Source organism: Aythya marila (assembly GCF_965140915.1).
Source record: "Aythya marila genome assembly, chromosome: 5".
In the NCBI taxonomy this organism is placed as follows: Eukaryota; Metazoa; Chordata; class Aves; order Anseriformes; family Anatidae; genus Aythya; species Aythya marila.
In genome coordinates, this window is record NC_139046.1 from 6,976,330 (window position 1) to 6,990,939 (window position 14,610).

Below are 14,610 nucleotides of genomic sequence, written 5' to 3' on the forward strand. Positions count from 1 at the left end.
CAGGGGAGGAATAAGGAGGGCAAGGCCTAATGAAAGATGAGATGAGGAAAATAGTTAACGGAGAAAATTCCTCTAACTTACAAGCTTTAAGCTCATAAAATTGCATAAAGAAAGATGACAGGAGGCACTGGGGAAAAATGTGGCAGTGGCAGATTTGGTTAGGGAAAGAGCTGGAAGAGCACAATACAGCTCTTTTTCTTTTTTCTTTTTCTCCCTCTGAAAGCCTGCAGAGAAATAGAGAATGGATTTAATTGGCAAACATACTGCTCACTGCAGAGCTAATTAACAAATTTGCAAGTCCTTCACCTCCCACAGATCTCACCAAAATTCCTCTCACAGGCCTTGAACTCGCTGATCCCTGAGGAAGCAGCTGCAGGGACTGTCCTGTCAGACCTGTGCTGATGAAGATGAAGCTGATGCTTCCACACAGACGTGTGGGAATTGGACATACTATGCAGTCCCAGGAACAGATCTGCAGCCAGTTAATTTGTTAATTAACAAAAGGTCAGAAGCGCTTCAACTAGAGCAGAGCTCTTTGCTTGAGAATCTTTGCTAGCTAGTGCCTCAGGTGACAGCTTTGCTCCCCCGTGCTAGTAACATCTGCCTATATCTATTATGGTCTTCTTTAGCCTCCCTTCTTGCCATGATGATCTTGGCTAGAGGCTTGTAAAATGAGTGGGATGAAAATTGGGTTGGATAGCTGAGAACCACACGGAGCAAAGCAAGCTTTCCAAGCATTCAGACTAGTTGGGCTCACTGTTTTACTTCAGGCACGTCTTGTCAAACTTCGTGGCTTGAAACCAGCCTGCTCTTATTGGATTTGTAAGATGGGAAGGACTGAGATCTTGTGAGAAAAGCTGGCCGTTTCTAACTTGATTAGTGAAAGAGCAAAAAAGCCCTGGATCCAGATTGAATCACAAGACCTGAGTTTTGCTGATCATTACCAATAACCCTATGACTTCCACTCTGGGGCTTGTAGGCAGCTCTGCAGAAGCAGTTTAAGGGTAGCTGAAAATTGCACTGCAACTGCACAAGGGTCAGGTTAACCTAAAGCACTGCCACTTGCAATTTACAGGTTAAGAAATCTCTTGTTAGACATAGCAGGATTGCCTCAAACTTTGCTAGGCTTATAGACAAGAGGACTGGGCTGTTGATTCACACAGCAAAGTCAGTGCCAACTTTGCAATATACAATCCCAGGTTGCAGAGGGGTTAATGTTGTCTCAGCCTCCTGAGAGAGAAGTATAAACCAATGTGATTATATGTTCTTGCAACTAAACCAGCTCTTAAGATGTTTTGGTCCAGCTGATCTGAATGGTGCCAAACCACGTTAAAGTAACGAGGTTAAAGAAAACATGCTTCTGGCCCCTTCTTTTATAACTTTATCATAACTCCACTAGAGCTATACATATCATCTGTGTAGGTAAGGCGAAATTGTAACACTGAATTTAAGAGCCTTATGGGCAAGATGTCAACTTTCTTTACCTTCCAGATAAACTAATTTTGTTGCCTCTCCCAGGAAAGCCATTAGGTAGAGTCTAATGAGCGGCTAGGTTTCCATTAAGCATGCTAAGGGATGTAGTTCTTTTATTGATGCATCTTACCCCACAAGGTACCTATACATAAGAACCTGGAATTGGAAGAGTCTACAAAAACCCTCCAGTTCAGCCCCTCAATACAGTAAGAACCACAAAAGCTAACCCCTTTAAGCAATTTTAAAAGACCCTTTAAAAAAAGGTGGGGAGGAAAATGAAGTTTTCCTTCATTTTTTAAGCCTCCAGAGAAACCACAAAGGAATTCCACTGTTCAGCCTCTTGCAGAAAAATGGAAGTGGACACAGTTGTGCTGAGACTGCCCAGCTTTATGGTCAAGGCAACACAACCCTGTTGAGTGTGGTGGAATGAACTGTGCGGATTTTGTTGTAGGCCTAAATCTGGCCTAACTAGCATTAAGGCTTGCCTTAGCTAAAGCCATGGTTGGTGTTGGAAAAGCTTGCAGCTAAATTATGCCTGTGTAAAATGGGAAGTGAGTTAGTTGTTTTTTTCTGTCTGATAGAGGTAATGGGGAACTGAACCATGAATTATTGGATTTTTTATTTTTTGCTTCCTCGGGCTCTGCGGTTACCTTGCAACAGCATATGCTTACTCATGGGTTTTGCAAATTTATCCAACAAGGTCAGTGGGTTGGTAAGCAAAGGCACAGAGAGCATCAGTGCACCAACCCAGCCATGTAATAACTAAACAGAGGCACAAGCTTAGAGTTTGCCCCAGCTGCAGCAGGAAGTTTAAAGATCAAAATCCTGTAACACTTGAGCCCCCCCAGGATGACCCAGATGTGCTGCTGGTGGTGGAAACGATCAATAGAGTGACTGTTTGGACAATGGGGCACTGGGTGCCTAGAGCTCACAAGTTTTGGGGGTAAACCTCAGCTTTTGGTTGTAGTTTTGAAGTTAAAAGGATGCAACCCAAACTCCTAACTGGGGGTAATCCTGCAGTGATGATTGTGACAATAGGTATGGTGCTGGGTTTAACAGTACCTCTGAAGATCCCTCTTGTCAACAGAGAGGAGGATGAGGAGAAGAAAATGAACATGGGGCAGGTTGCATAAATTACTGAATGACTAAGATGCCTGTTAAGAGCAAGCAGAGACCTGGGGCTATCCAGGTAAAGAAACAAACCTTGTTCAACCTTGTTCCCTTGTTTCATCCATTAAGCACCTCCTGGGGAAGGTGTTGAAAGCCTGGTCCATCATGCTGCCAGGTCACTGAAGAGCTCAGGGATGGGACTGGGCCTGTCCAGGCAAGACTGCGGGTGGGTCTGCTGAGCCCCCTTCACTGCAGACATTGAAGAACACAGCCTGGGGCTAAAAAGGTTCATTATTAGCATTGTGTTGGTCTTTACACTTCCAGGTGTGTGTCACTCAGCAGCTGTGCAAGCTTTGGGGCATTTCTTTCTAAGCAGGCATGAGCAAGGCAGGGGAAGCCTGTAGCGCTGGTGTGCTTCCCTGTGGAGCCCCAGCGGGGGCTTGTTTCCCCCTTTCAAAGCCTTTTAATCTTATGGAAGGGAAACGCGGCCAGCAGGATGTGCCGAGCCGCTGGACTAGGCTTTATGTCAATGCCTGGCTCGTTTCTGCTGGAAACTCCAAAATCTTTCCTGTGGAAGGAGCAGGGAGTTTGGCCCTTCATGTTGCCCACATATAGACTGCTATATATTTAAATTGAGAGAAGACAGGAGGCACGTGAAGTGCCAGAACAAAACTGAGATTGGAGGGGGGGATAGGGATCGTACAGTTCAAAGCTGTTTTTTCCACAGAATGCTATGGGGAGTTATATATATATATATATATATATATATATATATATATATATAAAAATACACACACATTTTAATTCATGTAACTTTATTTCTTTTAGCTCTCTGTGTTTACAAAGCTACGCTGGGGCAGGGGGGTGGGGAGGAGGAATCCCTCTTTTTCTTATTTGGGAAAATGAAGGGGAACATAAGGGATACTTTCTGAGTGCCCAACTTGAAAAATCAATGATTTATTATTCTGAACCAAGTTTTCTAAAGAGCTATAGACACAGAGCAAGTTCACATTCAACTCTACCTACCCTCTATACCTCCTGCCTGCTTTTCCACCTCCCCCCCTTCTCCTTCCCAATGTACGAAAATACCGACCCTGGGATCAGCAGGGATCACTCCCGGGAAGATCAGAGCCGACACCACCAAGGCAGCAGCGGGGCTCCCAGCCTCGCCATACCCTGCACAGCCACGGAGGTCCAATGCCTCTCCAAAATCCTCCTTGTCCGAATCAGTGCCGGCAGCCCGGAGAGCAGCCTGAGCGCGGGATGGAGCAGGAAGCCTAAAAACTTCGGTCTGCAGAGAGACCTCTAGTGTTTTTCTTTCTCCATGTCCTGGCAGAGTTCCTCCAAAGTACAAATACACACAGAGCTCCCATTGTTTGCAGCCCTTCACAAGCCCACTGATCCTAATATGGAATTCAGCAGGAAACCCATGATTTCCTGACACACAGCAAGCTGGAGAAAGAAAGGAAAAACTCCATTAAAACCCTCCAGACTCTCCTCCATGTTAGAAATGAAATGGAAAATGGAGTGGATTTAACAGGAATCCCTGATTCCTGCGGCCAGGCTGGAGGAAGGGAGACGCAACTCAAAGCCGCAGGCTGCTGATATTTTTTAAGTCGCAATAAATACCGAGAACTCCGGGGCAGGATGAGGATTTCCTGACTCGGATGAACAAGAAAGGACAGATTTTTGCAATATTCCTCTGCTTATATTTAATTTATTCACCTCGATGATTCTCTTGACTGCTCTGGTAATTGTTAGAAGCGGCTGTGACAGCCTGGAAACATTAGTATGATTTCCTGAGTTTGAGATTCCTCCCCCCCACACCACCACCACTACTCCAAACTCAGGAAAAGTCAATACAATCGCACTTCATTTTTCCTTCATGTGCACTTGGAAGTCCTGGGAGCAGCAAGAGCAGCGGCGGCAGCAGCAAGAATGAACTGCAAGGAAGAAGATGACAACTGCACTGACGGGAGCAGCAATAACCCCAAGAAGATGTTAAAATGCGTGGTGGTTGGGGATGGCGCGGTTGGGAAAACCTGTTTGCTGATGAGCTATGCCAACGACGCCTTCCCTGAGGAGTACGTGCCCACCGTGTTTGACCACTACGCAGGTAAGGAAGGGCTTTAAAAGGAATTTTAATGGGGAGCTGCAGGAGGGCCAGGTGGGAGGTAAGGGAAGATCAGGGATGGTTCGGAGGCGATGCACGGGTTACTTCTCATCCAGGAATGTGATCCAGGCCTGGATGGTGGCCAGAGAGCTTGGATGGTAGTTCATACAATTGGGGCAACGTGGGATTTATGCAGAGAACTTATTTGTTTGCTTCTGATTTTTAGTTTGTTTTCAGCAAGTAAGAAGCATTAGGGATGCAATTAAATGCACTGGGTTTTGGGGACAACAAATGTAATTCAGCCTCTGTCAAGTTATATTCAGCTGCTTGGTTTGGTGTTTTTTTCAATTCTGAAGTTCTGAACTTTGCAGGCTGCAGTTATGGTGAAGATTATATATATATGTATACATAAAATATACATTGTTGGTGATAAATTACATAAATTACAATATTTATGTCCTATTTAAGGAGTAATCTTTGAGAAAATCAGCATATCTCTGAGTGCTGTCAGAATATAGCTCTCAGGGAGATTTTTTTACTCCATCTATAAATAGAATTTAATATTATAACTTGACAGTGGAGAAAGCAGAAGCGGTGATTGGTTTGAGTACTTTATGCTGAGGGAATTTTTAGCGTAAGAAAAAAAAATATGAACATAACAGAGATCACAGATGATGTTGACTGCATCAGTGTGCAGAACAGACCCACAGATTAAACACAATATTCACAGGTCTCTATCTGTAGCAATTACTTTACCCAGCTGTGTCCAAAGTTACCACACAGCTGTTGTGACAGGCTAAAACTGTTGCTCAAACTCCTGCTTAAATTTTCCTATCCCAGATTCTGTTGTTTTTCTTATCTCACTGCTCCTTTGCCTTATGGTTGTTGTTGTTTTTAAGATCCCCCCTGAAAACAGACTTTAGAAGCACTGCAGAACTGCTGCTTATCTCGCAGCAGCAGTTGGAGTTTCCCTCATTCTCTCTCCACCTCCTTAAAAACTGAATTTTCATGGCGTGGCTTATCATAGATTTGGTGTTCTGTAATGGGAAAATCTCTGTTTTCATTCTGGCTTTGTGTCAGGTTTAGCAGATGAACTGGCCAAACAAGAAAGCTGTGTAATTGCAGAATCTGATCCATGGAAATGTGAAGACCTTTTCCTCCACAAGAGTGGGCAGCATCACTTCTAATGCAAGCAACACTCTCTTTTCTCTATTATTACCACCAGATAGACTGAACAACCATTTTAGAAAAAAAATCTTTACCCAAACGAGATATATGAAATAATATTTTATGGTGTAAATAAGTATTTCCGCAAGGCACAAATACTATGCAAGGCTGCACAGATTTCTGTCTTATATTGTGATAGCACCCACTTACTTTCCTGTGATAAGCTGAGGTCTGCTTGTCCCTTACAGCCTTGCTCTCCAGCAATACGCTGGCTCCAGCGCCCACCACCCTCTGCTCTCTGCCAAGCCCTGCAAATGCCTCTGCGTATGGAGAAACCCAAATGATAGCTGGCACTGGACCGCATATGTGTTGATCTGTGGGCTGAGTGGCCTTGGTGTGAGGATGAGAGCACAAGTGTGTATGCATGGGGGCTGTGCACACCCAGGTGCTGATGCCAGCCACTCAGGCTGGCACTTGGTGGGGCACCAGGCTCTTCCCTACCAGGTCACTTGCAGGGATGTCCCTTAATTCATCTCCTCTCTGTCAGAAGTGGTAGAAATTGCCCGTGGGCTCCAAAATCACTGAGGGAGAGGAGGGCTAAGAGAAGGACAGGAAGATGAAGAGTGTCACTCTATAATCCTAATTTCCTTAGGACACCAGTTAAAAGCAGTAGGCAGGCACATTTAAGCCAATCTACTTTTTCAGGCTTTGAAGATTTAGACTTGTAAAGTATCTCCAGCTATTCTTGTTTGCCTTTTAAACTATTATAGCACATAAATGTAAACTAAAAATGTTTTTAATGACAAAGTTCAGAGAGATAAGGGAAAATATAGCTCTGTACATTAACATGCTATTTTGAGACTTTGTCCCGTGCCAGTGGTCAAAACTAACACTGGTCAAAAATGGAATTTCATTTCTGGGAGAAATCCCATCATTTATTATACTTATCTCACTACAAAGCAGCACACAAAACTGAGCAATAGAAATGGCTTTTGGAGCAGAGTACCAGAAAAAAACCTTCACTCATATAACATAAAGACATTATGTGGCATAAAATATAACATAACCCACTAAAATACTTTAATATACTGTGTATACTGAGAGGAAAGAGTTCACTTAGGCTCAGACTTACCTCTAAGCTCACAGCTTTTAGGATACTCTGTGGCAATGGACCCTTCTACCCCTCCCCACGCGGCAGCCCACGGCCACAAGGAGAGGTGGCATGGTGTTAACATGGGCATGGCAGTACCACCACAGCATGCAGAAAGGTTTTGCACATAGACAGATCCTGGAGAGCAGTCAAAGCTCTGGAAAAATCACGTTGAAATTTATCTTGCCACATGGCTTGGTCTGCCCGTGCCCTTGCCCCTGTCAAAACCAACCATTTTGACCTACCCAAACAAGCTGAAACCAATTTCAGCTGGTCTGTGTTGAAAATGCTCATAAGCAATTAATTGCAGCAGGTTTTTTGCAAAGCTGCACTTTCCATTGAAGGTTTTTCACCCAGGCATTATTAGCAGCAGTGGTGTGTTAGCAAGTGCTTCGTCTTGCCTCACCAGGTCACAGCCTGGTTGTGAGTCCCAGGGCATTTACAAATTTCCTTCTTTCTAATGGAAAAAGTAGCGGGAGGGGGGAGGAAAGGCATTAAAAACTGAGGATTCCAATTGTGATCTCAGAGCAGTTTCTCACCACCGCGACTCCAGCGACTCGGGGGAGACAGTGATGCTATCCAGCCCAGAATTGGGAAGAGCTCCAGATGCACCGCTGTCATGGCCAAGGCGTTAACCGTTCACCGCCCCGCAGCACCAGCTGCATCTACTTGCCCTGCTCCATTGCATCTTGTCAGCCTCAGACCTGGGGCAGCTTTTCAACAGCACGAAGCAGATAAGCACACCAACAAGGTGTCCCTGAGGAGGCAACCAGCGTTTCAAAGGGCTGACCTCCAACTGGTATTAAATCTGCATGGTACTTAGCCTTGCGTATGAGAAACCACTTTATAAAATTTGGACTCACCCTGCCTCTAAGAAAATCAAAGGCAATGCGTGGATTTCACCCAGGGAAGGAACAGGCTTCCTGCAGACAGGCTCGGATACGGCACTGCCTGGGCCGAAAGGCTGTTGGCGTTTCACCATGTACGCAGCTGCACTGTACAAAAGTCCAAACCAGTTATTAGCTCCACACCACTAATATTCTGCCACAGATTTCACCCACAGTCCACAAAAATGAATTTGTTCAGGGCCTGTTGCCAGGGCTGGGATGTGATGGATATAGAGCAGGGTCAGAGGTAATGCCAGACAGATGGGGAAGGCGAACTTGTTATTTGGATACGAAACTGGGCTCTTTTGTTGGATGCGAGGAAGTTTATGATTCTGTTTATTTCTCTAGGCATTTTGAAGAGGTTTTGCTGGAGGCCAGAACCCTGAGTAGGTTTTCTTACCTTTGGTGAAAATCCAAGTCCCACACCAAAAGGGTTTAGCCACAAGGTAAATGGCTGTTTCTAGGGCAGGCAAACCAAAGTGCAATCCCAGTGACAAACAGGATATTACGGGCCATAGCTGTAACAATGGGGACTGTTTGGATAGTGAGTAGATGCTTTAACATGCTGCTTCCATTCTGTCCTTCCAACATCAAACGCCGTTTTTCCGTGAGCAAAGGTCTCTCAGCCAGGGTGACTTGTATTGTGTCTAACTATATGAAATTATAGATGTTTAATTAGGGCTGAGGTTGTACTAAAAAGATCCATTAATTACTAGCCAAGCTGGTTTGATAGTGCCAAAATGAACAGGGTCATTCTGTGGAAGGCAGACAGGAGATGTGTTATCTTTTTTACTTAGGCAGCCACTGAGCATCTTGTTTGATACTCATGAACTTTAAAAAGCCAGCAATTTTTAGCATGAAATGTATTCACCCCAGAATTTTTACTCAGAAGTGCATTTGTTTTTCTATATGCAAACCCTCAGTTGACTGGGGGGGCTATACCAACCCCTGAGCCTAACTCAGCCCCCTCTGCAACCAGAGGACTCACTAGGTGGTTAGTCTAGGGAGGACATCTCAAACCATCTGGTTTAGGGACTGCACACAGGTGAATGCCAGACAAATAGTTTTAGGAAACAAAGGTGTATCTTTGGCAAATGAGAGAGAGGTCAGCCCCTCTGAAGGAGGGCTGCAAACATGTGCGCTAGAGACTTGTGGATGGCATAAATATGTCCCTCCTTCCCTCATGTGTCGGCACAAACCGACAAACATTTATAAATAGTGAATCCATTTGAAAAAAATTAGCAGTGGCATGTGATCAGCTAATGAATAGCATACAGAATAGTTCAGCCATGACTGAAGCTCCGTAAATTAAAAGCAATATAGAAGAAAACAACTATTAATTACTGTTAGAAGCCAGGCTCTTTGTACTTCAGTGTGCACTCTTAAAGTAGTGGGGCTGACCGAGCACTGAATGGGGCTGAAGCGCTCACTGGTGTTGCAGAGCAGAAAACCCACCCTTGCTGACCAGCAAAGGCACATGGCAAGGGAGAGAGTTTGAGAGTTTTGCTCCAGCATTTTTACTAGCATAGGAGCAGTACTATCGCTCTTGCCCAGAAGAGTCAGCATGTGCCTATGCAAATCCACAAATCCATTATATGCTGCCCATACGCCACAGCACTGACACAAATCGCTGCTCCTGTCCTGCCGTGAAAGAGAGCAGCTTGCAGTGGGCACCCTGGGTCCTGGGGCAGGCAGGAGCACCCAAGGGAGACTGGGACCACCCTGTCACTGTGAGCAGCCTCACCCTGTAGCCTCTCCCCACGGGGGAGGAACCAGCTGCTGGGACAGAGCAGAAACCAGATGGGTGCTGGAACACCCCAAACTTCTCCAGCTGTAGGCACAACAGCACATCTGTCCATGCTTTGGATGTACTAGTTAATATTGATTGCCGATGCTCTACACGGGCACACTGGTTTCGACCTGTCTCTGTCTGTCAGGGTGTGTGAGCAATGACCTAAACCCCATCCTGTTACTTTTTTCCCCCGTTGAAACTTTACTAAACAGGATTATTAGACAGGATGAGGCTACCCAAGGAGATTTGCAGTTTCTGCATGGGTGCTGCCGTGGGAGTCTTCACACTACCACGTTCTTGAGACAGTTGTCTCCTATAAAAAGTCTTGGTAGCACATTAGATGTTTCATGTGATGTTTGGGGTCATTAAACTGAAACAGCTATAAATAGCACTGAGAGCGAGCTGTGATGTTTATTTGCATGGATGTTTGCGGTGTTTTTTTCCTTTTAATGTTCATCCAGTTTTGATCAAACAGACTTGAACATTATCGGAGACAGGAAAGCACTGACTCTCTTTTAAGATCTGGCTTTTCAGACTAACAGCCACAGAACAGATACATTCATTTTGCCTCTCAGTAGCTAAAAGGACTTCTCTGCCAATCTTCCCTGTATCATCCACAGTAAAACAAAGGTCTCAATAACACATTCAGGATTCGACACAACAGAAAGCCACCAGTGCAATCAAAGGTTTTCCTGGCTGCCTTTTTAGGAAGACAAATTTTAGAGAACCACTAATTCTTAGGCTCCACACAGAAGGTTTAATTCCATGTCCTGTGTCACATAAGCTAGAGGAGATACAATGATCATCATGGTTTTTTTCACATCCAGAAAGCCTAGACAGTCTTTATATACCCAAGAGGTGCTTTTTACCTGAATGACCGTAGTTATTGCACATTCAGATGAAACAGGCCCCGTGTACACACTCAAACATCTTAAGACATTTTCCTCCTGAAGGTGTTTTACAGCATGCGAAGAGCTGAGATGACTATCGCTCATATCTCTCTTCCTCACACACATCCCTGTATTGTCCTGAGGGTGCACAGGCCACTTGAAGCCCATGCAGGCAGAGGTGTGTGCATGCTCTGTGGTACTATTTACTGAGGGCAGATTGTTTCTGCAGCAGTGACAGAGTGGCGATGTTCCCGTTGTCCCCCGGCACTACTGAAATACAGCTGTGGCTGGGTAGGAGTGTGCAGCACCTGAGCTGCTTCCTACCTTTGCCTCTGGCTCTACCATACAGCTTCTCTTTGTGCTATTGTTATTAATGTCTTGATTTTACACCAACAAAAGCTTTATGCTACAAAGAGACACAAAAGAGCTCCATGCCCACCCCTTCCATACCCACGCACGTCTTCTTTATCACTCTGGACTGAACTTATAGCCCAGGAGCAAATAACATTTAGTTGAAATGCTGGACTAGAAAATAAACAAACTATAACACACGTCAGGAAGGATAGTGCCAGGAATTAGAGAAGTAGATGAAGCAGCCATGTTACTTTATCCAGATTTATCCAGCCCAAATTCCACCTAAACCCCTTTGTCTACCATTTCATATTAGATCTGTGGTGTTTCAAGGGCAATAGGAAACACAAAGAATACTAAGAGGGGAGTAAGTTAGACCATTGGAGGGTCTTGATGGTTCAGATGTAGAATGATAGCTTTTCTAGGGGCAGCCACAGGTGGAAATGCATTGTAAAGCTGAGAGAGTCAAATGGCATAAAAAGAAATATTTATTTTTATGGCATGTGATTAACCCAAGGAATTTATCACCACCTGAAAGCTACAGAGAGGAAATCTAACAAGGTTTCCAAAAAGGGATTTTGGACCTGATATCAGGGAGATTGAGTGCTATCATTAGCTGCTTAAAAAATAAGACTTCTGTAAGAGGTAATAAATGTGAGCTGACACCAGCCTCTGTTAGAGGTCAGGGTAAGACCTAAATGTGGTCTGATGAAAGTCAAATTATGTTAAAGCTGCTCAGTGCTACCTCAGGGACTTTTTGAAATGATTCTTCTGATATAGGCAAACAGATTTTGAAATTTTGTGAATGCAGCAATGGACTGCTGAGAGGAGACATATAAGGGATTGTCTGGAGCAGAAAAAGGGTTAACAGGGGAAGTGATGAAAAAGTGACCCTCTTCTGCACCACTGCAAAGCAGTCTTAGCCTTTTCCACCCCTTATTAAGGGTGAAACATTGCAGGGGGTGACATAAGCTGAGAAAACCAAGTCTGAAACTGTGGCCCCTGGCTCTTGAAGGAGAACTCTACAGCTTGAACTAAAAATCACATCCGCTATCTTAGGAGTCCTTAATAGTCTTTACTCAGTACACGTGACCAGCCATCCTCCAGAGGGGGCAAAACCACGTGTAGGTGGTGCCATACCTGGCTCACACTGACAGCCAGGCAGATGCTTTTCAACAGCAGATGCTCCACATGAAGGAAAAAACATGCAAACAAACTAAAAACTTAGCAAGAACACCTATATAAAGTTCCTAGACAAGTACAAACTTCTTCTTTTCTGCAGGATGTGGCAGTGTTTTTACTAAATTAGTTGCAGTTACTATGGCTTAGCTTCTTACTAAGTCCATGCAAAATGCCTTTACCAAAGCTTCCTTTTCATTATCTGTTCTCTTGATAAACCTTGATACAGATCTCTGTGCTAATGATACAAACCATTGCTACCGTGCATCATTGTGTACATTTCACCCTACAGGTAGTGCCTTTCCTATGTTCTAACTTTCCAATTGTTAGGGCCAAACCTAATGACATCATGGAAATGGCAAGGGATGAGGAAGAGCAAACATATTTCCTTCAATTGTTCTGTTCAGACAGAGTCATTAAACAATAATGACATCTCCTGTCAAATTATTATTTATCTTTACAATGAAAAAAATCCAGGTTACTGTATTTCTAGTCTTCTTTTAAGGGTGATCATCTCACTCACCAGTCTCCTGTCAGGTACAATGTTCTTGTATCTCAAGCTATGAGTCTTCTCCAGTCAAGGAATAAGATACTGAGGAATAGAAGCTTTATAAATTGTCACCTCAGGTTTTGTCCAAGAACCACTGAGATCAGAGTGAACACTAGACGTGGTGGGGTATTCATCTCTCCTTTTTTTGCCCACATAAGAGCTCAGAAAATGTGTTTTAAAATAATTTCTAATAAATAAAACCTAGAAAAAATAATAAAAAGGTGAATTTATCCTATTTATTGCCAAACACTAGTCAAATTCAGAAGTCTTTCACCCAAGACAAGCCATGCTATCATCAGCTTCAGCTGAATGCAGGGATTAGACCTCAGGTGCAACTTGTCCATGTGCTAAAATGCTCAAGTGCTGTTAATCAGCCAATGACTTTCCCATGTGCCCAGGTGGACAGGAAAGCTCTCCCAAAGCTGAGAATGAATCATTACACCTCATTGCAATCCCAAGCACCATCCATCACGTCTCAGCAGTCCCAGAGACACAGCCAGGTGAGCATAGCATGAAGGAGGACCTGATGGCACAGTCCAACTGTGTGGTTGCTATCACCTTTGGCTGAGATGGATGCAGATCTCATTATGCAGTGATGGCTTTTCCTGAATACTTGCTCTGCAGCATACATACTCATAGATTTATGACCAAAACCAATAACCTCTTCTTAAAGAGACATTGCTAAAGGCAAAGAGAGTCATTATATGAGTATTCAAGATGGCTTGGAAGGGTGCTGGGGAGATAGTGCCATCTGCAACCTGTGGCTCTTGCTGGGGAGTGGTGCCCTCAGCTACTCCCTGCAGCCACAAAGTGTTGATCCCAGGAAAGGAGAAGGCATGAGGACCGTGTGACAGCTGGCACAGTTCCCCAAACTTAGGGTAGGTCCAGCACACCAAAAAGTGAGTTGCCCCAGGGTTGCCTTTCTGCCTCAGGAGCTGGCACAGCAGTAACTCCGTAAATACACAACATGCCAACCAGCCTCAAGGGAAGAGAAGCCTGGAAAACTCATTCACCAACAGGAGAAGCACTGGGGAAAAAAGAGCTAAAACACCTCCCAAAGGAAGGAGGGAGGCAGCTGTAAAAATATTCCCAAACATAGTGGCACAATCAGGAGGGTGAAGGCTTGGGAGCAGGAGTGGGAACAGCACCGCAGTGCTGGATCCTTGCTCCTGGTTCAGGGCAGTACACAAGTGTATCGTGGAAAGAGCAGTCCCAGCAATGAGCATAGGAGCCAGCAGTTAGGCATCTGAAAGAGTTAAGAGCTGAGGGGCTGGACAGAAAGGTCCTGCCACAATGCAGGAGGATGCCTGAGATGACTCACTGAAACTCGTTTCCAACCCCTGCAATTCTGAGGGGACGGAGGCCACGTCTTTTATTAAAGACTCTCTGGCAAAGACATTCAGCTAGAACTTTGAAGTAATGATATTAACAGTATCTGCTAATGCTCGGCTTTCTGCAGACCTTGTGGAAAGGAACTGCTTCAGCAACGAGTGGGAAAAACATACATTTTCAAACATAACATGCATTTTTATCCCCTGGGAGACGGGACAAAAAGAGCATCTATTTACAATAATAACGCTGCTTTGCTGAGAACAGATCATAAGGAAAATCCCATAAGGTTGGAAAATGTGCTTTAAGTTCATAAACTGTCCCATGCTCCAGTTCCAGAGCGGGCAGCCATCCAGCTGCTGTGAGCAGCTCCATCCTCAAAGGCCAGACCCTTCCCATCTCGGACGCTCTCTATTTCTGAGCAACCTCCCGAGCTCTGTTTCAGGACTGGCTGGCTTACCTCTGTGTGTTTTCCTCCAATAACTAGGCGTAGAGTCAAGGTCCTTTTCTAACTCTGGGGCCCAGTTGCTTGAGCCCCTTTCCGTGAGCAGCACCACTGCAATGGCAACAAGCAGCAGAAATGCAGAGACCTGATTTTTCATTTAAAAGGTGAGGTGTT

General features: G+C 44.6%; 1 protein-coding gene and 1 long non-coding RNA gene across 4 annotated transcripts in view; one reads left to right on the forward strand and one right to left on the reverse strand.

Moving 5' to 3' along the window:
* The window catches only part of LOC309878731, a 51,952-nt gene that overhangs the window by 35,672 nt on the left and 1,670 nt on the right, over positions 1 to 14,610 (reverse strand). Inside the window, exons 1-2 of one of the 2 annotated variants that reach the window (XR_014317615.1) lie at positions 3,677 to 3,810; positions 2,677 to 2,861 (exon numbers count right to left, since the gene is read on the reverse strand). This is a non-coding gene — a long non-coding RNA (uncharacterized lncRNA). Of the gene's footprint in view, positions 1 to 2,676; positions 2,862 to 3,676; positions 3,811 to 14,610 lie in introns of those variants that run through there. The other variant, XR_014317614.1, reaches the window with a different exon arrangement.
* RHOJ (ras homolog family member J) overlaps positions 4,007 to 14,610 on the forward strand; it is a 54,852-nt gene continuing 44,248 nt past the window's right edge. The window contains exon 1 of one of the 2 annotated variants that reach the window (XM_082761609.1): positions 4,007 to 4,699. In XM_082761609.1, coding sequence (XP_082617735.1) covers positions 4,522 to 4,699 — 178 coding nt within the window. In that variant the 5' untranslated portion in view covers positions 4,007 to 4,521. The remainder of the gene's footprint in view (positions 4,700 to 14,610) is intronic. The other variant, XM_082761608.1, reaches the window with a different exon arrangement.